The sequence below is a fragment of the Macaca nemestrina genome, chromosome 10, assembly GCF_043159975.1.
Source record: "Macaca nemestrina isolate mMacNem1 chromosome 10, mMacNem.hap1, whole genome shotgun sequence".
Lineage (NCBI taxonomy): Eukaryota > Metazoa > Chordata > Mammalia > Primates > Cercopithecidae > Macaca > Macaca nemestrina.
The window spans coordinates 142969031-142990011 of NC_092134.1; the positions used below are offsets into that span (position 1 = coordinate 142969031).

General features: G+C 40.9%; 1 protein-coding gene across 1 annotated transcript in view; it reads left to right on the forward strand.

Annotated features, from left to right (window-relative positions):
* Positions 1 to 375: 375 nt before the first annotated feature.
* Positions 376 to 20981, forward strand: part of LOC105463806 (lysine demethylase 5A) — a 101012-nt gene continuing 80406 nt past the window's right edge. Inside the window, exons 1-4 of the mRNA XM_011711127.3 lie at positions 376 to 1006; positions 4011 to 4088; positions 6079 to 6201; positions 18903 to 19073. Of these exons, the coding sequence (XP_011709429.1) occupies positions 842 to 1006; positions 4011 to 4088; positions 6079 to 6201; positions 18903 to 19073 (537 nt within the window). The 5' untranslated portion in view covers positions 376 to 841. The remainder of the gene's footprint in view (positions 1007 to 4010; positions 4089 to 6078; positions 6202 to 18902; positions 19074 to 20981) is intronic.

Sequence of the window (20981 nt, forward strand, 5' to 3'; positions counted from 1 at the left end):
TTCTGTGTAAAAGGAAAAGCAATTCCTGGATGGTGGCTAAAGCCAGCTGGCAGGATTTAGGGGATGGGTTAGACCTGCACTTGTTTTCCTGGAGAAGAGGCGGGTATAAAGTGGCAGAGTGAGATTACTGTAAAATACCTGCATTCAAAGGGCTAAAAAAAAGAGAAATGCTGGAACGGCTACTTGCTAGAAACGCAGCAGGGTAGGTTAAAACAAATCACGAAGCACGGGCGGCGAGGCTGGGGGGCTAACGCTAAGCCCTGCGTGATTTCGACTACACCGACGCACAAAAGGGAAAGGGACCCTCCTCACCGGAAGCACAACCTCTGCCCTCTGGGGCATTACACATTCCTCCGCGCCGGAAGAACGCGTCGCGCCTCGCCTCGCCCCGTCGGCCTGGCTCTACCCCACCTCTAGTGAAGGAGAGATTGTGCCTCTCCCCGACCCCCTACCCAGGGCGAGCCGCGTGGAGTCGTTGGACTGGGCAGAACTTTGGCAGGCAAGGAGAGAAACAGCCACACCGGGCTGCCGGGCAAGAGAAGAAGGAGGAAGGGCCAGATACCCGGGCGTCGCGCCGCTGCGGAAGGATTCCGTTTCCTGCGGGGGCGGAGGGATTTGACAGCACAGTAACTTCCGGAAAAGTCCTGACCCTCAGAGGAAAAGCCTTGCAAGAAACAATAACAAACGGGAGGAGGAAGCGGTTCTGGGGTGTCTGTGTTGAGCGGTTCTTTTCCGCGAAGATGCGCTTCGGCCCCTGTCAGGGGACGTGAACGGGCTCAGTGGGCTTCAGCCAGCTTTTCTCCACCGGTTCCCCACGGGGACCCCCCCCCCGGCCGCTGCAATGGCGGGCGTGGGGCCGGGGGGCTACGCGGCCGAGTTCGTGCCGCCCCCGGAGTGCCCCGTCTTTGAGCCGAGCTGGGAGGAGTTCACAGATCCGCTCAGCTTTATCGGCCGCATCCGGCCTTTGGCGGAGAAAACCGGCATCTGCAAAATTCGGCCGCCCAAGGTACCTCAGTCTGTGGAGAGAGCGGGGGAGAAGGAAGAATGGGGGAGTCCGTGCACTGGGTTCAGCCTTACTTTTCCGATCCTTCTCTCCTTTCGTATGTACTCTCCTTTATGTTGAGACAACCGGAGCCTGTTTCTGGATGTTTCTGCTTCGGTTTCTTTTGTGGTCTTATGTAGACACGTCTGAATGCGAGAAAGTGGTGTCTCTGGGGTCTTCCGCCTCGAACTTGGGAACTGATACTTTTCTCTCCGCTGTGGGCCTAAAGCCCTTCGTTAGCCAATATGAGGTTTAATTAAAGTACATTCTTCCCTCACGTATCCTCATTATGGTTTGAGAGTCGGCTATCTCTATTCAAGACCTGATTGGATCAAATATTTGCAGGCCTCCTCTCAGGGCTAGGGTTTCTGAAAAGGTAATCTGAGCTCTAGTTCCACCAGATGGTATTATGGACATAGAACTCCAGACTAATCATTGCTGCAGTGAGAAAGTCTTACCGGGGAAAGAGGAGCAGCAATAATTCTAAAATTGAGAGGTTTAGGAAGAATTCATCTATAATGGAGGCGGGAGGAAATGTTGAAATCTCTTGACATAGGGAACTCAAGATCAACGATTTTAGAATCACAGTTATTGCAGATAACTAGGTTTGCCTATAAGGTTAATTATAATCTCAACATTGAGGTAAGGAAAGTAGGTACTATCCCTTGTGTGGAGGGGATTAATGCCCCAAGAGATTGAGTGAGATGCTCAAGGTCAAAAGGTGTTTTTCTTTACTCATTAGATCAGTGCTTTTTAAATGCTGTTGCGGGACCACTTGCACCTGGGTCAACTGGATGCTTATTTAAATGCAGATCTCTAGGCTTCTTGTGGAAGTTCTGGAATCTGCTTTTCTAGCAACTAGTCTCAGATGATTCTTCATGTAAGTTGAGGTTTTCGAACCATTGCTTTAGTCATTGCTTCTTAAAGGCATTTTGCTTTATGTTTTGTCTAGTATTGGTAATGATAAAATATTAAGCACTGTTAACCAGTGTTGCATTTTAAAAAGCATCTGCCGTCACCACTGACTACCACAGTGATAGGCACCGCAGCGAATTAAAAACTTAAATGACAGCGAGGAGGAGCTAATTTAACACCTATAGATTGTTTGCTTTAATCTTTGAAGCCCTGATAGGTAAATGAAGTCCACCGTTTACAGATAAGATTAATCTGGATAAGTTAAAACACCAGATGGGTTATCTTGGGCAAGTGGCAAAGTATATTTTGAACCTAGATCGGTTTTTCTGATTCTGAAACAGACATAATGCTCTATGTAGAATGAGTTTAAGGTTATAGACTATTCGTTGCAAGCAGAGGATTAACAAATAATTGCTGTGATGATATGCATTGCCATCCTCCAAAAACTTCTATTTAACCCTTTTTTTCTATCATAATTACCTAATATTAACAAATCTTAAGCATTGAAGGTTTTCCTAAGTCGTATTTTCATCTACTCTTGAATTTATTAATTAGAAATTCTATTCACGGTTACTTCGATTAAAAAAAAGTTTTTTTTTACTTAAAAAATGTTGAAATAATGCTTTCTCTTTTTATGTCACATTATTGAAAGTAAATCTTGTTTACAATCAGAATTTAATTTTAGTATTGGCAAATTTCTTTAGTTTCCAGGCTGGAGTGCAGTGGCACGATCTTGGCTCACTTCTGCCTCCACCTCCTGGGTTTTTTTTTTTTTGACTACTCACGTTTTAAAATAGGTTTACTGTTATTCTGTTATTTACGCCAAATCAAACTGTGTTATTTAGACCCCACTTGAAATATGCTATCTGATTTTAGTTATATCACAGTCTGGAAACTGTCCTTGTTCTGTGTGTGTGCTTGCTTTTTTTGTTGTTGAATATTTGGGTTCCCAGAAGCTGGGCTTTGAACAAAACTTTTGTGTAACATAAAGTGCTCTGTCGCGTTACACATACAGTACAAAAGAAAAAGTTTAAAAAGTTTATTTTTAATCTTTAATTTTACCCTTTTTGGTTTTTTAAATTTTTTGGTGTTTTTTTTTGATCTTGGTAAACCTGAATGTTTACTAGACACCGTTTTGTGGTACATGACCTCATTGAATTCCACTTGAGTAACTTGGGAAAGCATAATTGTGGGAGATAAACAGTGGGACTGGTTTGAAGAGGATTGCTTCTCTGGGTAATATAGGTTGAGCATCCATCCCTACTTTAAAAATTCCAAATCCGAAATCCTCCCAAATCTGAAACCAAGTTATCCTGAAACATTATTATTCTTTTTATTTTATAGAGACAGGGTCTCGCTTTGTTGCCTGGGCTGGTCTCATGCTCCTGGGCTCAAGCGATCCTCCTGCCTCAGTCTCCCAATGTGCTGGGATTACAGGTATGAGCTACTGCACCCAGCTTGAATAGATTATTTTTTTCATTGTATTAATGGTATGTTATATTTTTTCTGTTAACTACTTAAGTGGAAATAAGTGTAAGGAAATGATTGTTTATTGGTAGCATGTAAGAATTCACAGTCAGAAATGATGGTGATGCCAGACAACCACAGATTGTCCACACCGGATGGCTGAGTTAGTGACACCTTTCTTTTCTCATGGTCCAGTGTACACAAGCGTTATGCACCAAATTATTAAAAATATTGCATAAAATTACCTTTAGGCTATGTGTATAACTATATGAGACAAAATAATTTTGTATTTAGACTTGGTTTCTCTCTCCAAGATACCTCCTTATGTATATGCAGATATTCCAAAATATGGAAAAATCTGAAATCCAAAACACTTCTGGTCCCAAGCATTTCAGATGAGGGATACTCAACCTGTATTAAAATTATTTTATCTAAAAGAATTGCTCATTCTGTCTCTATAATAAAGAAGTCTTATAAGTTAGTTTATTAGCACCGTGATTATGGCAAAACCCCCCTTTAAGGGAATAAATAACGCATTCCTTGCTTAAATACCACTGTGTTTTTTTTAAAAAAACTTTCTATTTAGGATTGGCAGCCTCCATTCGCCTGTGAAGTAAAAAGCTTTCGTTTCACTCCAAGAGTCCAGCGCCTGAATGAACTTGAGGTAAGTGTTTTGTCACCGTTTCTGCCTCCTGATTCATTCTTTGTGTTCGGGCTGTAGGTAGAGAACTTTGAGAAGCTCATGGACCACAGCCTGGAGTTTGTGTTAATTGGTATTGAATAGTTACTTGATGTTTGGAGGAAGAGTGTGATTTTTTAAAAAATTGTGCAAAGTAGTTATGGTTTCTCCGTTTAACTGAGATCATGAGAAACTGTCTCTAGCCCTGTTGTTCTAGTGGAAATGTTCAATGTTTAGCTTCAATGCTTAGAATTCTTAAATTCTACTTTCTCTAGTGTTTCTTACTCTATTAAAAGTTTTGTTAATCTCCGAAGATTTCTGTCTCCCTTCATTCTTGGAAAATGGATTTTTAAATTCTGTTTTAAAACCCTAGTTTTCAAAGTTAGTTTTGTTTTGTTTTGGTTTTGGTTTTAATGGAACTTTGCCAGGAGTGTTAATCTGATTTATTAAGATCTGCCTTTAAGCATTACTAATGTATATTAAATTATCTAAATGGAAGTCTATTTATGTATTGCTGTTTTTCCTGTCTGCGGATTTTCAGAAGGTTTTTCATTGTGATATGAAAACTTTTAGAGTACAGAAGGAAAATTATTGATAGCAAAGGTTTATTATGTCATTCTGAAGTGTTCCCCCCCCCCAAAATATTTCTGAGAGTTTAATACATACTTTTTTTTTTCTTTTTTTGAGACAGAGTCTCGCTCTGTCACCGAGGCTGGAGTACAGTGGCACGATCTTGGCTCACTTCTACCTCCACCTCCTGGGTTCAGGCAATTCTCCTGCCTCAGCCTCCCTAGTAGCTGAGGTTACAACGACCATGCCTGGCTAATTTTTGTATTTTTAGTAGAGATGGAGTTTTGTAATGTTGGCCAGGCTGGTCTGGAACTCCTGACCTCAGGTGATCCACCTGCCTTGGCCTCCCTAAGTTCTGGGATTACAGGCATGAGCCACCGCGCCTGGCCGCAATACATATTTTTTCTTTTTAGTCTTGTAATTAGATGCTTGACAAAGAATATTAGTATCAGTGAGGTATATAGTTGATGCACCTAAAGTGTGCATGTTACCTATGGATGAAATGACAGAATGTTAGAGACTGAGGAGGATCTGATTTACTGAATTTTCTGATCAGCATAAAGTTAAACCAACTTACAAAAATTGTTTTGGTTGCTAATATGACAACTTTTTACATAAATCAGAGTGACCTTTTTGCCTGAATAAATACAGTTTATTAGAAGTCTTTTGCCTCTTTATTTTTGGCTAGTTTTACTATTGGCTAGTTTTACCGGGTTGAAATAAGCAATAATGAAAAGTCTTTGAATTTCTTTAGAGAAATGAATACCTCTATTACAGTGGTCCCAGACCTTTTTGGCACCAAGGACTGGTTTCATGGAAGACAGTTTATCCATGGATGGATGGGGGTATGGAGGATGGTTTTGGGATGAAACTGTTCCCCCTCAGATCATCAAGCATTAGATTCTCAAAAGGCGTGCACAACCTTAATCTCTCATGTGCAGTTCACAGTAGAGTGGGTGGTAATGCTTGCCTGCTGCCGCCGCTCACTCCTGCTGTGCGGCTGGGTTCCTAACAGGCCACTGACGGGTACCAGTCCGTAGCCCGGGGGGTGGCGACCCCTGCTCTGTTGTCCTCGTTCATTTCAATCGTAACTTTGTTTTTATTTCTGTATTTTAATAATCTTAGTTTTTATTTCTGTATTTTAATAATCTTAGTTTTTATTTCTGTATTTTAATAATCTTAGTTTTTATTTCTGTATTTTAATAATCTTAGTTTTTATTTCTGTATTTTAATAATCTTAGTTTTTATCTCTGTATTTTAATAATCTTAGTTTTTATTTCTGTATTTTAATCTTAGTTTTTATTTCTGTATTTTAATAATCTTAGTTTTTCTGTATTTTAATAATCTTAGTTTTTATTTCTGTATTTTAATAATCTTAGTTTTTATTTCTGTATTTTAATCTCAGGCAATGACCAGAGTGAGACTGGATTTCTTGGATCAACTAGCAAAATTTTGGGAGCTTCAGGGATCTACTCTGAAGATCCCTGTGGTAGAGAGAAAAATCCTGGATCTCTATGCTTTGAGCAAGGTGAGGCTTATACTGGTTTAGAAATTAGAGCACAGGCTTGTCAATTTAGGAATATCAGATACGTTTGGTGGTAAACATTGCTTCCAGTGGAGGATTTGTTTGACAGTGAAATGCACTAGCCGGGTGTGGTGGCGGCACCTGTATTCCCGGCTACTCGGGAGGCTGAGGCAGGAGAATTGCTTGAACCCGGGAGGCGGAGGTTGTGGTGAGCCAAGATCACGCCATTGCACTCCAGCCTGGGCAACAAGAGCAAAACTCTGTCTCAAAAAGGACAATGAAATGCACATTTGAATAAATGGAAATGAGAGATCTCAAAGTTATCTTTAAAAGTTATTTTATATTTGTTGAGATTAATATGTAATTACCAAATATTAATATTTATCAGGCTCGGCCGGGCGCGGTGGCTCAAGCCTGTAATCCCAGCACTTTGGGAGGCCGAGGCGGGTGGATCACGAGGTCAGGAGATCGAGACCATCCTGGCTAACATGGTGAAACCCCGTCTCTACTAAAAATACAAAAAACTAGCCGGGCGTGGTGGCGGGCGCCTGTAGTCCCAGCTACTCGGAGGCTGAGGCAGGAGAATGGCGTGAAGCTGGGAGGCGGAGCTTGCAGTGAGCCAAGATCGCGCCACTGCACTCCAGCCTGGGTGACACAGCGCGAGACTCCGTCTCAAAAAAAAAAAAAAAAAAAAAAATCAGGCTCTGTGATATACAATATGCAAAATAAATTACTCTAGCCTGCTAATATTATCTTGTGCTGAGTGTACAATGTTCTGTGTTGAGCTTGTCATCCTTTTTTGTTACTTAATTGAAAATTTGGCCCAGGCACGGTGGCTCATGCCTGTAATCCCAGCACTTTAGGAGGTTGAGGTGGGCGGATCACTTGAGCCTAGGAGTTAAGAGACTAGCCCGGACAACATGCTGAAACCCTATCTCTACTGAAAATACAGAAAAGCTAACTGGGCGTGGGTGCACACCTGTAGTCTCAGCTACTCAGGAGGCTAAGGTGGGAGGATCGCAAGTCCGGAAAGTCAGGGCTGCAGTGAGCTGTGGTTGCACCACTGCACTTCAACCTTGGTCACAGGAGTGAGACCCTGTCTCAACAAAAAAAAAAAAAAAAGAAAATCTGGCATATTAAAGGGACTCGTGTTCCTCAGCATTCTTACGTGTGGTAGATACTAGTTTTGTTCGTACCTGTGTGTAGTGTTAATGGCTAACCGAGGCTATCATTATTCGGTAGGATGAACAACAGCTCAGAAACTTAACGGTGAAGAGTTTAGACAAATTTTTGCCCAAATTGTGTTAACTTTTTAACATTATATTCCCTAATGTGAAAAAAACTAACTGACCTGCAAGCGGAGATTGTAATAACCTTGAAATATGCTTTTTTTCTTTTTTTTTGAGACGGAGTTTTGCTCTTGTTGTCCAGGCTGGAGTGCAATGGCCTGATCTTGGCTCACTGCAACCTCTGCCTCTCGGGGTCAAGCAATTCTCCTTCCTCAGCCTCCTGAGTAGCTGGGATTACAGGCATGTGCCAACACGCCTGGCTAATTTTGTATTTTTTAGTAGAGATGGGGTTTCACTATGTTGGTGAGGCTGGTCTCGAACTTCTGACCTCGTGATCCGCCCACCTCGACCTCCCAAAGTGCTGAGTTTACAGATTACATGCATGAGCCACCGCACCTGGCTGAAATATGTTTTGTTAATACAGTAATACAATTTATTATTGCTTAATTATCTGAGAAATTTTATAAAACAACTTTTTGTGGCCTTTCATATCTTATAATTTATATACTATTTTGAAATAAAAATTTATTCTTATTTAAATTGCGGTTACTTTTGGAAGATTTCACTTTTTTTTTTTTTTTTGAGATGGAGTCAGTGCCTAGGCTGGAGTGCAGTGGTGTGATCTGGGCTCACTGAAACCTCCACCTCCCGGGTTCCAGTGATTCTCCTGCTCAGCCTCCCAAATACCTGGGATTACAGGTGCCTACCACCACACCCGGCTAATTTTGTATTTTTAGTAGAGATAGGATTTTTCCATGTTGGTTAGGCTGGACTCGAACTCCCGACCTCAGGTGATCCACCCGCCTCGGCCTTCCAAAGTGCTGGGATTACAGGCATGAGTCACTGTGCCTGGCCAGTAAGATTTCACTTTTAAGGAAAAACGTGAGAATAATTCGTGGTGTGTAGTGGCTAATGCCTATAATCCCAGCACTTTGGGAGGCTGAGGTAGAAGGATTGCTTGAACCTAGGAGTTCGAGACCAGCCTAGGCAACATAGTGAGATTCCATCTCTACAAAAAATTAAAAAATAAATAATCCTGGCATGGTGATGGACTCCTGTAGTCACAGCTAATCAGGAGGCTGAGGCAGGAGGATTGCTTGAGCCTGGGAGGTCAAGACTGCAGTGAGCTGTCATCACACCACTGCATTCCAGCCTGGGTGACAGAGCAAGACCCTGTTTCCAAACAGACAGAGTAACCATAGTTAAATTATCTTTTATGATACATTTTAAAATTAGTGTCAGGTCAGAATTCTCTTACAAAAAATTTGGCAAGTATGGTCTTATGCTAAAATACAGCTTGGGACTTTTTTTAATCAGGTAATGATGTTAGTAAGTAAGTACTGTACCAAGAATTGTCTAGTGTAGTTATATGAAAACGTATGGTACTAAAAAACAAATTATGCTAAATTTGGGTGGTGGGTTTCTTTTTTTTTTTTTTTTTTTTTTTTGAGATGGAGTCTCGCTCTGTCACCCAGGCTGGAGTGCAGTGGCCGGATCTCAGCTCACTGCAAGCTCCGCCTCCCGGGTCTACGCCATTCTCCTGCCTCAGCCTCCCGAGTAGTTGGGACTACAGGCGCCCGCCACCTCGCCCGGCTAGTTTTTTGTATTTTTTTAGTAGAGACGGGGTTTCACAGTGTTAGCCAGGATGGTCTCGATCTCCTGACCTCGTGATCCGCCCGTCTCGGCCTCCCAAAGTGCTGGGATTACAGGCTTGAGCCACCGCGCCCGGCCGGTGGGTTTCTTTTTATAGGGAACTATTACGATAAAAATTCATTTTAATAATTTGCTTTTTTGAAATTTTTATTCAGTCAGAACTTACCTACTAAGTTTTGCTGTATGATGCTGTTTAAGATTCTGAATGTGTTTGAGTATAGGATGAATAAAATACAAAAAAATTTCAAAAATTATCTCGGCACTGTGGCTGATGCCTGTAATCCCGGCACTTTGTTTTTGTTTTTGTTTTTTTTTTTTTTGAGACGGAGTCTCGCTCTGTCGCCCAGTCTGGAGTGCAGTGGCCGGATCTCAGCTCACTGCAAGCTCCGCCTCCCGGGTTCACGCCATTCTCCTGCCTCAGCCTCCTGAGTAGCTGGGACTACAGGCGCCCGCCACCTCGCCTGGCTAATTTTTTGTATTTTTTAGTAGAGACGGGGTTTCACCGTGTTAGCCAGGATGGTCTCGATCTCCTGACCTTGTGATCCGCCCATCTCGGCCTCCCAAAGTGCTGGGATTACAGGCTTGAGCCACCGCGCCCGGCACAATCCCGGCACTTTGGAAGACTGAGGTGGATGGATCACCTGAGGTCAGGAGTTCGAGACCAGCCTGGCCAACATGGTGAAAACCTGTCTCGGCCGGGCACAGTGGCTCACACCTGTAATCCCAGCAATTTGGGAGGCTCAGGCGGGCGGATCACTTAAGGTTGGGAGTTCGAGACCAGCCTAACCAACATGGAGAAACCCCGTCTCTACTAAAGATACAAAATTAGCCAGACGTGGTAGCGCGTGCCTGTGATCTCAGCTACTTGGGAGGCTGAGGCAGGAGAATCGCTTGAACCCGGGCGGCGGAGGTTGTAATGAGCCGAGATCACGCCATTGCACTCCAGCCTGGGCAACAAGAGCGGCAAAACTCCATCTCAAAAAAAAAGCCTGTCTCTACTAAAAATACAAAAAATTAGCCAGGGGTGGTGGTGGGCACCTGTAATTCCAGCTGCTCGGGAGGCTGAGGTAGGAGATCGCTTGAAACCAGGAGGCAGAGGTTGCAGTGAGTTGAGATAGTACCACTGCGCTCCAGCCTGGGCAACAGGAGCGAAACTCTGTCTCAAAAAAATTTTTTTCAAAGATTTTTTTTTTATCATTAATAACAATATATATGTTGTGGTACTCTTTAATGAAACTCTTTCTACTTTTTTTTTTTTTTTTTTTCCAAGACAGAGTCTCGCTTTGTTGCCCAGACTGGAATGCAGTGGCACAATCTTGGCTCACTTGCAACCTCCACCTCCCAGGTTCAAGTGATTCTTGTGACTCAGCCTCCTTAGTAGCTGGGACTGGGATTAAAGGTGTGTGCCACCACACCCGGCTAATTTTTGTATTTTTAGTAAAGATGGGGTTTTTACCATGTTGGCCAAGCTGGTCTTGAACTCCTGACCTCAAATGATCTGCCCACCTTGGCCTCCCAAAGTATAGGGATTATAGGTGTGAGCCACTGTGCCTGGCCAGTATTTATCTCTATTTTCATAAATACCCTAAGGAATTTACTAGAGTAAGTGTTTATTAATAGTATGAGTAGTAATCTATTGAAATTTTCTCTGTCTGTGATTTTCCATTTAAAAGGTAAACCTTGGGTTTAATCTGATGGTAAGCTAAATTGCATTTTTTTTGGAGACGGAGTCTCCCTCTGTCACCCAGGCTAGAGGCACGATCTCAGCGCTCTGCAACTTCTCGCTTCCTGGGTTCAAGTGATTCTCCTGACTCAGCCTCAGGAGCAGTTGGGACTACAGGCACACGTCACCACACCCGGCTAATATTGTATTTTTAGTAGAGACAGGGTTTCATCATGTTGGCCAAGCTGGTCACAAACTCCTGATCTCAAGTGATCTCCTATCTTGGCCTCCCAAAATGCCGGGATTACAGGTGTGAACCACCGTGCCCGGCCGCATTTTTCTGGTTTTCTAAAGTCGTAGGATTTCAAAATCGGGAAGAGGCTTTTAAAGGTAACCTAATCTGAATACTTAGTTGTTCACAATTCTCCTTACAACATTGGTCATCCAGACTGTTTAACTCCATCTTGAGAAACTAATTTCCTTTTAAGGTTCATACTACTAGTAAAGTACGCTTTGTTTAAATATTCAGAAAACTTGTTGAAAATACGTTGTGATTAAAGGTTAAGTGTGCTTTTCTGAGGGTTTATCGGAGTTTTGTCTTTTGTGGGTTTTTTAAAGTCCTCATGGACATCTCTTTCCCCTAACCTGTGAGAATGCTTGCTAAACTGATTTAAAGCTAAAAGGCAGACAAACTTTGATTTGTAGTTAGTTTTGTTTATAATACTTTGTTCCCTAAATGTCGTTGTGAGATTGCTGCTTCTCACATTAACTTTTTTCTTTTACATTGAGGTATAACTTACAGTGTAATGCACAAATTTTAAGTGTACAGTTCAATAAATCTTCATATATGTATACATCTGTTTTGTAGCCATCACGCAGATCAAGATATATAACATTTTTATAGCACTCTAGTGGGTTCTTTCATCTCCTTTCCAGTTAATACTTCTTCACAAAGGTAATTTATTCTGACCGTTATCAATGGGTGACTATTTATTTCATTAACTTGGCGTTTTATTCTAGCAAAAGGATTGGGCTGAAAACTGCAGAAAATACTGAGAATTCAGATGTTTTAAGGTTGTTAGGTGTGCCCTTTTTTTTTAAAAAAAGGTTATTTTTGGCTGACGGTTTGTTGGCATCTATTGAGTTTTTTTTATAGATATGATTTGAAAATACTATGATAACTATTGCTTTTTGACGGGAAGCAAATTTTCAGTCTTCTGAGTCATTAAGTCATCAATGTGATGGTTTCCTGTTTTGATTAAATCACCTCATCTTTCTCCCTATTATTTTTGATGATAAAAAAGTATTACTTGGAATGCCTGTAATTTAATGGACTTCTATATGAATAATTACAATTTATTATTTATTTATTTATTTATTTATTTATTTATTTTTGAGATGGAGTCTCGCTCTGTTGCCCAGGCTGGAGTGCAGTGGCGCGATCTCGGCTCACTGCAAGCTCTGCTTCCCGGGTTCATGCCATTCTCCTGCCTCAGCCTCCTGAGTAGCTGGGACTACAGGCGCTGCCACCACGCCCGGCTAATTTTTTGTATTTTTAGTAGAGATGGGGTTTCACCGTGTTAGCCAGGATGGTCTCGATCTCCTGACCTCATGATCCGCCCGCCTTGGCCTCCTAAAGTGCTGGGATTACAGATGTGAGCCACCGCGCGCAGCGGAATAATTACAGTTTTTATAACCACTTCAGCAAGAAGCATTCAGTCTAGCCCTTCTCATCAAAACATTTTTATTTTTATTAAAGTAGTACACTTTTAAAAAACAAGGCTTTGGCTGGGTATAGTGGGCTCATACTTGTAATCCCAGCACTTTGGGAGTCCGAGGCAAGAGGATCATTTGAGCCCAGGAATTCTAGATCAACCTGCCAGTCTAGACATTGGGAGACCCCGTCTCTGCAAATAACGTAAAAAATTAGCTGGGTGTGGTGGCACGTGTCTGTAGTCACAGCTACTTGAGAAGCTGAAGCTGGAGGATCCCTTGAGTCCAGGAGATAGGGGCTACAGTGACCTCTGATTGCACTGCCTGGGCAACAGAATAAGACCCTGTCTATTAAAAAAAAAAAGGCGGCTTAAAATGAAAATCCGCATCTCCCTTCATCTCCACCTCCATTCCTACTCCTCAGAACTAACCACTTTCAGTTCTTTTAGCTGTTTCTGATTTTGATCTTCGTATTTCCAAGTAATATGCTGGTTATGCTGTTTCTTCATTTCTCATTTTAAGTATCATATACTGATTTCCTCCTGTTAAAGATGGAGAATGAGTGTAAGAGAATGGGTGTAAATCTTCCCATATGTATGTCTGTCATCCGCCTTCTAGTGTAGTTACATTAATTTTTTGTTAATCTAAAATTAATACCATGAAAAATATATTTTCAAACTTCCCAGTGGAAGTATACATCTCTCGGTGTGCTGCTACCCATCAGATAATCTATCAGCTATTTTCCTGGAGCCATTCTTCCTGGAGTCTTTTTTACTCTCACATCCTGACTGGATGTGTTTTTAAGGTCAGCTGTCAGTCTGGAAATTCCTTTTACTGCCATCATTCTGGGAATTCCTTGGCCTCTTTTCCTTGTTGTAAGTCTTCCTTTTACTTGGTTTACTCTCATTTTGGTGAAACATTTCTTCTAGTTTCATGAGAAAGATGGTTAATGGGATACACATTTTTTAGGACCTTTTGCTTGTGTACAAATGTTCTACTCTTATACTTTATTGGTAGTTTGGTGGCGTTTAAGAGCCTAGATTGTAAATCATTTTACTTCAGTATTTTGAAAGCTTTACTCTATTGTCTTGTTGGTGAGAAGAACGATGCTATATTCTTGTTTTTTTGTGACTTTTTTTTTTTTCTTGAAGATTTAGAATGTTATCTTTATTCCCAGGGCTTTGAAATTTCACGGTGATATGCATTGGTATGAGTTTATTTTCGTTCACTGTTTTTATGGCTCTCAGTAACCTTTCTAATCTGATAACTCATTTCTTTCAATTCTTCTAATTTTTCCTGTATTCTTTGATAATTTTGTGTACTCATTTTTTCTCTTCTTTTGGACTCTTTATTAGTTAGATGTTAGACATGTTAGGCTGGTCCGCTAGTTTCCTTACCTGTAGCTTTCTTAGTTCAGCATCCCTTACTCTGCTGAGAGTAAATCTCCAGTTTTCTGCTGGGGTTGGAGAGGTCTAAGTGCTTTTATACAGGTTTTCACAGTCCTGTTCTCTGCTGCGTTGCCGCCCCTACTTCCCTACTTTTAGAGGTACTGCTGCTTAAATACTTCTTAAGACTTTCTGTTTTTTTTTTCCTTGTTTTAGAAAAAGGAGGAAGGGGGTCCTCTTAAGCCTTTCCAGATTCTATGTTGCAAAAGCTTCTCTGGCTTTCTTCTGTTGCAAGGCACTTAGTTTTAAACTTGTAATTTTTGTTTCTGTTTTTGGTATTGTTTTGGCTTGTTAGTTATCACTAGCTTCAAAATATTGTTTACATTTGTTTGTATTTGGTTCCTTTCTTGGTCTATTTGACCTCTTGAGAGGATACCTTTTTGTTTCTTTCCTGTCTTTTTAGTGGATTTTTTTAGAGGGAGCTTTTAAGTAGAAGACTGTTCCCCAGGTATGTTAAAACTGTCTCTATTCCCAGCCGTTTTGGTCTTGAGCGATACTACTTTTTGGTCAAGTTTTGATAAAGGGCTTGTCTTGATTGTGTTCAGTTCAAGTGCATGCCGTGTGTCTTTTTATAGAGCATGGTTTATAGTGGTATTTTTGGGGACAGTGTTGTGATGCACTACATGGCAAATGTTTGGAGTAAATGGTTGATATTTTTTATTTTTATTTATTTTTGAGACAGAGTCTTGCTGTGTTGCCCAGGCTGGAGTGCAGTGGCGTGATCCCAGCTCACTGCAACCCCTGCCTCCTAGGTTCAGGTGATTCTCCTGCCTCAGCCTCCCAAGTACCTGGGATTACAGGTGCCTACCACCACGCCTAGCTAATTTTTATATTTTTAGTAGAGATGGGGTTTCACCATGTTGACCAGGCTGGTTTCGAATTCCCGACCTCAGGTAATCCACCTGCCTTGGCCTCCCAAAGTACTGGGATTACAGGCATGAGCCACTGTGCCCTGCCTGGTTTGTGTTTTTTAATTATGCACGATAATCTTTGAATCTGCCAGCCAAAGAAAAACAGGTGTTAGGTTTTGTGAGTTTTTTGGTTAGATTGTTAGAGTATTGTATGCATGGAGCCAAAGTAATGGTTTTATTTTCTTTGTGAGATAGTTTATTCCTTTGTCGTGGCTATATCCTGGCTGCTACTAATCACCAGAACTAGGTGGGACATCATGACTGGATCCACGCAGGTATATCATGACTAAGGGAAATTCAGCTTGAAACGCTTTGAATACAAAGCAGATTATGATGTCAGAGTTATTATTGTATGGGATAGTAAAGATATAAGAGGGCTCCTGTTGCCTCCCTGAGTTCCTTTACTTCTCCTCCCTGCTGGTTCACTTTGCTTTAGCCACATGGCCTTCCTTATTCTCCTCAGATGCTCCAGGCATGCTTCTGACTTGGAGCCTTTGCTTTGTCTGTTCCCTTTATATCTGCTAGTTAACTGCTTCACTCCCTTCAAGTCTTTGCTTAGATTTCACCTTTATAATGAGGCTTTTTGCGATCGTTTAATACTTCAGATTATCCTTACTGTGTTACCTGGAGGCCCCTTGACTGCTTTCTAAATTTTTTCTACAATATTTATCACTTCACAATTTATATATTATGTTCATTGTTTTTTGTCTGTCTTCCTCCACTAGAATGTAAGCTCCATGAGGACAAAGATCTTTGTTTTATTCATAAATGTATCCCAGGTACCTGGAATAGTAGCGGGCAGTAGAGAAGCACTGGAAAGATACCTGTTGAATGAAAGACACTCTAATCCATCCAGTTGCTTCCAGACAGCCCTCTATTTAAACCACTTTCGTTGTGTCTTTCTCTTTACTACCAACTTTGAAAAATAATTTTTTTGTGTGTGTAATTTTCCCCTGGTTGATTCTTTTAACAGAGGGGGCTTCTTTAAGGGTGATAAGAGAAGCTGAAGAACTAGAGATGTGTTCAACTCTTGTGTATATGAATTTGTGTTTCTACCAAGCTTTCAGATAATTCGCTAGAGGAAATTTGTACTTTGGCCATAGGTTCATCTTTGTTTATAATAACATCATGAAGCATAAGAGTTGAAAACATTTCCTTCACTTATTTTTAGTATGTGTACCCTCTCCCTCCATTTGTCCACACTCATAGACATTTATAATATAGCAACATTGGTATAGTATTTTATCCTGGTGCTTTTCATATTTTATTTCATTTGTCCTCACAGTAATCTCATAACGAGGTGTAGGCACTGTTGTTACTATTTTGATGATGGTGAGGAAATTGAATTGCAAATTATGTGACTTTGCCAAGGTCATATAACTGTGTGTGTTGTTGGTTTGTTTTTTTCTTGAGACAGAGTCTGGCTCTTGCCCAGGCTGGAGTTCAGTGGTGCAGTCTCGCTGACTGCAGCCTCCTCTTCCCTGGTTCAAGCGATTCTCCTTCCCCAGCCTCCATAGTAGCTGGGATAGGTGTGTGCCACCATGCTTGGCTAATTTTTGGTATTTTTAGTTGAGGCGGAATTTCACCATGTTGGCCAGGCTGATCTCGAACTGCTGACCTCAGGTGATCTGCCTGCCTCGGCCTCCCAAAGTTCTGGGATTACAGACGTGAGCCACCAGGCCTGGCCAAGGTCATATAACTATTAAGTGACAGAACTGGAATTTGAATACTGGCAGTCGGCTCCAGAGTCGTCTTTTCGTCTTTTTTTTTAAATTGTGTATATAGCATCAGCATTTAAAAATACAGAGTTCAGTGGCATTAAGTACATTTACAGTGTTGTACACTTATCACCACTGTGTAGTTCCAGGACCTCCTCCCTTCCACCACTCCGGGCAACTTCTATTAAGCTTTCTGTCTCTATGAATTTGCTTACTCTATGTAGCTTATGTAAGTGGAATTTTATGGTAGTCATCATTTTGTGTCTGGCTTATTTTACTTATATTTTCAAAATTCATTCTTGTTTGGGATGTATCAGAATTTTCTTTTTAAGGCAGAATAATATTCCGTTGTATGTTTATTGTCCTACATTTCATTTATTCATTTATCTGTTGATAAACTTGGGTTGGTTCCGTTTTGACTCTCAAGAATGTTGCTGCTGTGAACATTGGTGTGCAAGAATCTGTTTGAGTCCCTCCTTTCAGTTCTTTGAGTATAAACCTAGAAGTGAAATTGCAGGATCATACGGTAATTTTATGTGTCACTTTTAACTTTTTTTTTTTTTGAGACAGGGTCACTTGAGACAGGGTCAGCCAGGCCAGAGTGCTGTGGTGTGATCATGGCTCACTGCAGCCTCGATCTTGATCTCCTGGGCTCAACTGATGCTCATGCCTTGGCCTGCCAGGTAGCTGGGAACTACAGGTACACCACCTGCCTGGTTAATTTTTTTTTTTTTTCCTGAGATGGAGTCTCACTCTACTGCCCAGGCTGGAGTGCAGTGGCACAATCTCAGCTCACTGCAACCTTTGCCTCCTGGGTTCAAGTGATTCTTGGGCCTCAGCCTCCTGAGTAGCTGGGCTTATAGGCGTGCACCACCACGCCTGGCTAGTTTTTTGTATATTTTTTTTAGAAGAGACAGGATTTCACTATGTTGCCCAGGGTGCTCTTGAACTCCTGAACTCAGGCCATTTGCCTAGCTCTGCCTCCCAAAGTCCTGGGATCCCTGCCCAACCTGCCCAACTAATTTTTAAATTTTTTGTAGAGATGAGGGCCTCACTGTATTGCCCAGCATGGTTTGGAACTCCTGGGCTCAAGCGATCCTCTTGCCTTGGCCTCCCAAAGTGTTAGAATTACAGATGTGAGCCACTGTGCCTGGCTTTAACTTTTTTTATGTAGTAAGATACAGTAGTATATACTAAATCAAATAGGAGAAACTGAGTTCGAACACTGTGTCACAGTCCCCTTTATTCTCAGTGAAATTGAAAACTGCCTGTACAGTCGTGTCACTTAATGATAGGGATATATTCTGAAAAACATGGGGATTTCATTATTGTGCAAACATCAAAGAAGGTATTTATACAAACCCAGATGGTATGGCCTACTGCACACCTAGGCTTTGTGGCATAGCCTGTTGCTTCTAGACTACAAAAGTGTCCAGCGTGTTACTGTACTGAATACTGTAGGCAGTGTAACACAATGGTAAGTATTTGTGTATGTATCTAAACACAAAGGTTCAGTAAGAATATGGTATAATCTTATGGGAGCATTGTCATATATGCGGTCTGTCTTTGACCAAAATGTTATGCGGTGCATGACTATATTTTAGAGCCTAAGAGATGTATAATAACAGCTCCTGGATGTTAAGGAGCTTTGAAATACGTATTCTGTAGAGTGCCTGGCTTGATGTGACCATTCAGCCAAGTTAGCCAATTTATCTCATTTTCTACCTCAATATATTCTGTACCCCATATCAGTAAATCTACTGCAAGGTAATCTTTCCTCTGTGTTTCTTTATAATCTTCCATGTAAAACTCTTGTCCTTTTGAAAAACTATAGCCTGTTTTTCAAAACTGTCCTCTGTATTCATGGTTTGATTGATGTTTTTGTTAAGTTCTGTAAGTTACTTGGTTATTTCTAATTTCAGGATTTATGTTTATTTTGTATTATATAACATTTATTTTCATGTCAATTTTTTATGTTTTTATTCTTATTTCATATTGTGAGTTCCTTAAGTAGATTGTCTATACATGTGTTTAGTTTTCTCATAGTACATACTGTACAGAGTATTCATTAAATATTTTTGAATGCTTGGTTTGAAGGTAGGCATAATGTTAATTACATTTTAAACCTCTGAAAAGCATTGTTTCTATTTCTTACTCCAAATGTTGACAGGTGTCAGTTTGCTTAGATATTCATTGAAAGGAAATTTGAAATTTAAGCCCTGAATAATTATTCTATTTAGTAGGCAAGACTTAAGAGTCAGGATGCTTGAATCTACATTTTTTTCTCTAAGCAACTTTTACTTTCTTTTCAGATTGTTGCCAGCAAAGGAGGTTTTGAAATGGTCACCAAAGAGAAGAAATGGTCTAAAGTGGGTAGTCGCTTGGGGTATCTGCCAGGAAAAGGAACTGGGTCTCTTTTGAAGTCACATTATGAAAGAATTCTCTACCCGTATGAGCTTTTCCAGTCTGGCGTGAGCCTTATGGTGAGATGCATTATTCTTTTTAGAAAAAGTTGATAAATCCAGTTTGCCCAAGTATAAACTTTAGACTTTGTTTAACCCAACTTAGCAGGCACTAAAATTTGGGGAAGCAAAGTGTTTATCATAGTGCAAAAATCATAGCTATTTTTGATGGTTTACAAGATAATAATGGAAATGAAGAATATTTATTTAAAATAAACCTGATGACTGATATTTTTTGAAAAACTCCTGTTTCATGAATTTTTTAAAAACAGCTTTATTAGGTATAATTTATATACCATAGAATTCACCCTTTGTGGGTGCGTAGTCGGTAAGCTTTAATAAATTTCTACATTTATGCAACGATGACTGGGATCCAGTTTTAGAGCACTTCCACTAGCCTCCAAAATTCTCTTGTTCATTTGTAATTGGTTCCTGTTCCACCCCCACACACAGGCAATTCCTGACCTGCTTTCTGGCGCTATAGTTTGCCTTTTCTAGAACTTTCACCTAGGTGTAATCATACAATATGATTGTATGTCTAGCTTTTTTCACTTAGCCTAATGTTTTGAAAGTTCAGCCGTGTTGTCTGAATGCGGTGGCTAATGCCTGTAATCCTAGCACTGTGGGAGGCTGAGGTGGGTGGATCGTTTGAGGCCAGGAGTTTGAGACCAGCCTGGGCATCATGGCAAAACCCCATCTCTACTGAAAATACAAAAAATCAGCCAGATGTGGTGGTATGCGCCTGTGGTCCCAGCTACTCCAGAGACTGAAGTAGGAGGATTGCTTCAGCCTGGGAAATGGAGGTTGCAGTAAGCTGAGATAGTGCCACTGCACTCCAGCCTGGGTGACAGAGTGAGACCCTGTCTCAGAAAAAAAAGTTTAGCCATGTTATAGCATATGTCTGTACTAAATTTTTATGGCTGAATAATAATCCATTGTATGGATATACCACCTTTTGTTAATCCATTTACCAGTTGATGGACATTTAGATTGTTTCCAGTTTATGACTACTAGTTTATGATACTATGAATATTCATATACAAGTCTTTAAGTTGACATATGTTTTCATTTTTCTTGGGTAGATACTTGGGAGTGGAATTGCTGGGTTTTATGGTAAGTTTATGTGTAAATTTTTTTTTTTTTTGAGATGGAATCTCGCTCTGTCGCTCAGGCTGGAGTGCAGTGGCATGAACTTGGCTCACTGCAACCTCCGCCTCCTGGGTTCAAGCGATTCTCCTACCCCAGCCTCCTGAGTAGAGTAGTTGGGACTACAGGTGCACGCCACCACCCACAGCTAATTTTTGTACTTTTAGTAGAGACAGAGTTTCACCATGTTGGTCAGGCTGATCTCTAACTCCTGACTGCAAGTGATCTGCCCGCCTTGGCCTCCCAAAATGCTGAGATTATAGGTGTGAGCCACCGCACCTGGCCCGTGTAAGTTTTTCAGAACTGCCACGTTGTTTCCCAAAGTGGCTGAATCTTTTTACTTTCCCAGCAGTGATGTCGAGGCTTCTGGTTTTCCCACATCCTGGCCACACTTGGTATTGTCAGGTTTTAAAATTATAGCCGTTGTAGTTAGTTGTGTAGTCATGTCTTACTGTGGTTTGAATTTGCATTTCTCTAATGACTAGTGATGTGCCTATTTTCATATTCGTATTAGCCATTTGTATATCTTGGTAAAGTGTTCAGATCTTTTTAAAATTGGGTTGTCTTATACTTGTGAGTTTGTTATACAGTTTGTGTACAAGTCCTTTATCAGGTAAATAATTTGCAGATATTTTCTCCTACTCTGTTATCTTTTCATTTTTGTAATGGTGACTTTTTGAAGAACCATTTATTTATTTATTTTTTCCTTCTGTACATTGTACTTTTGGTGTCATATTTAAGGAATCTTTTCCAAGGTCACAGAGATTTTCTTCTTTGCTTTAA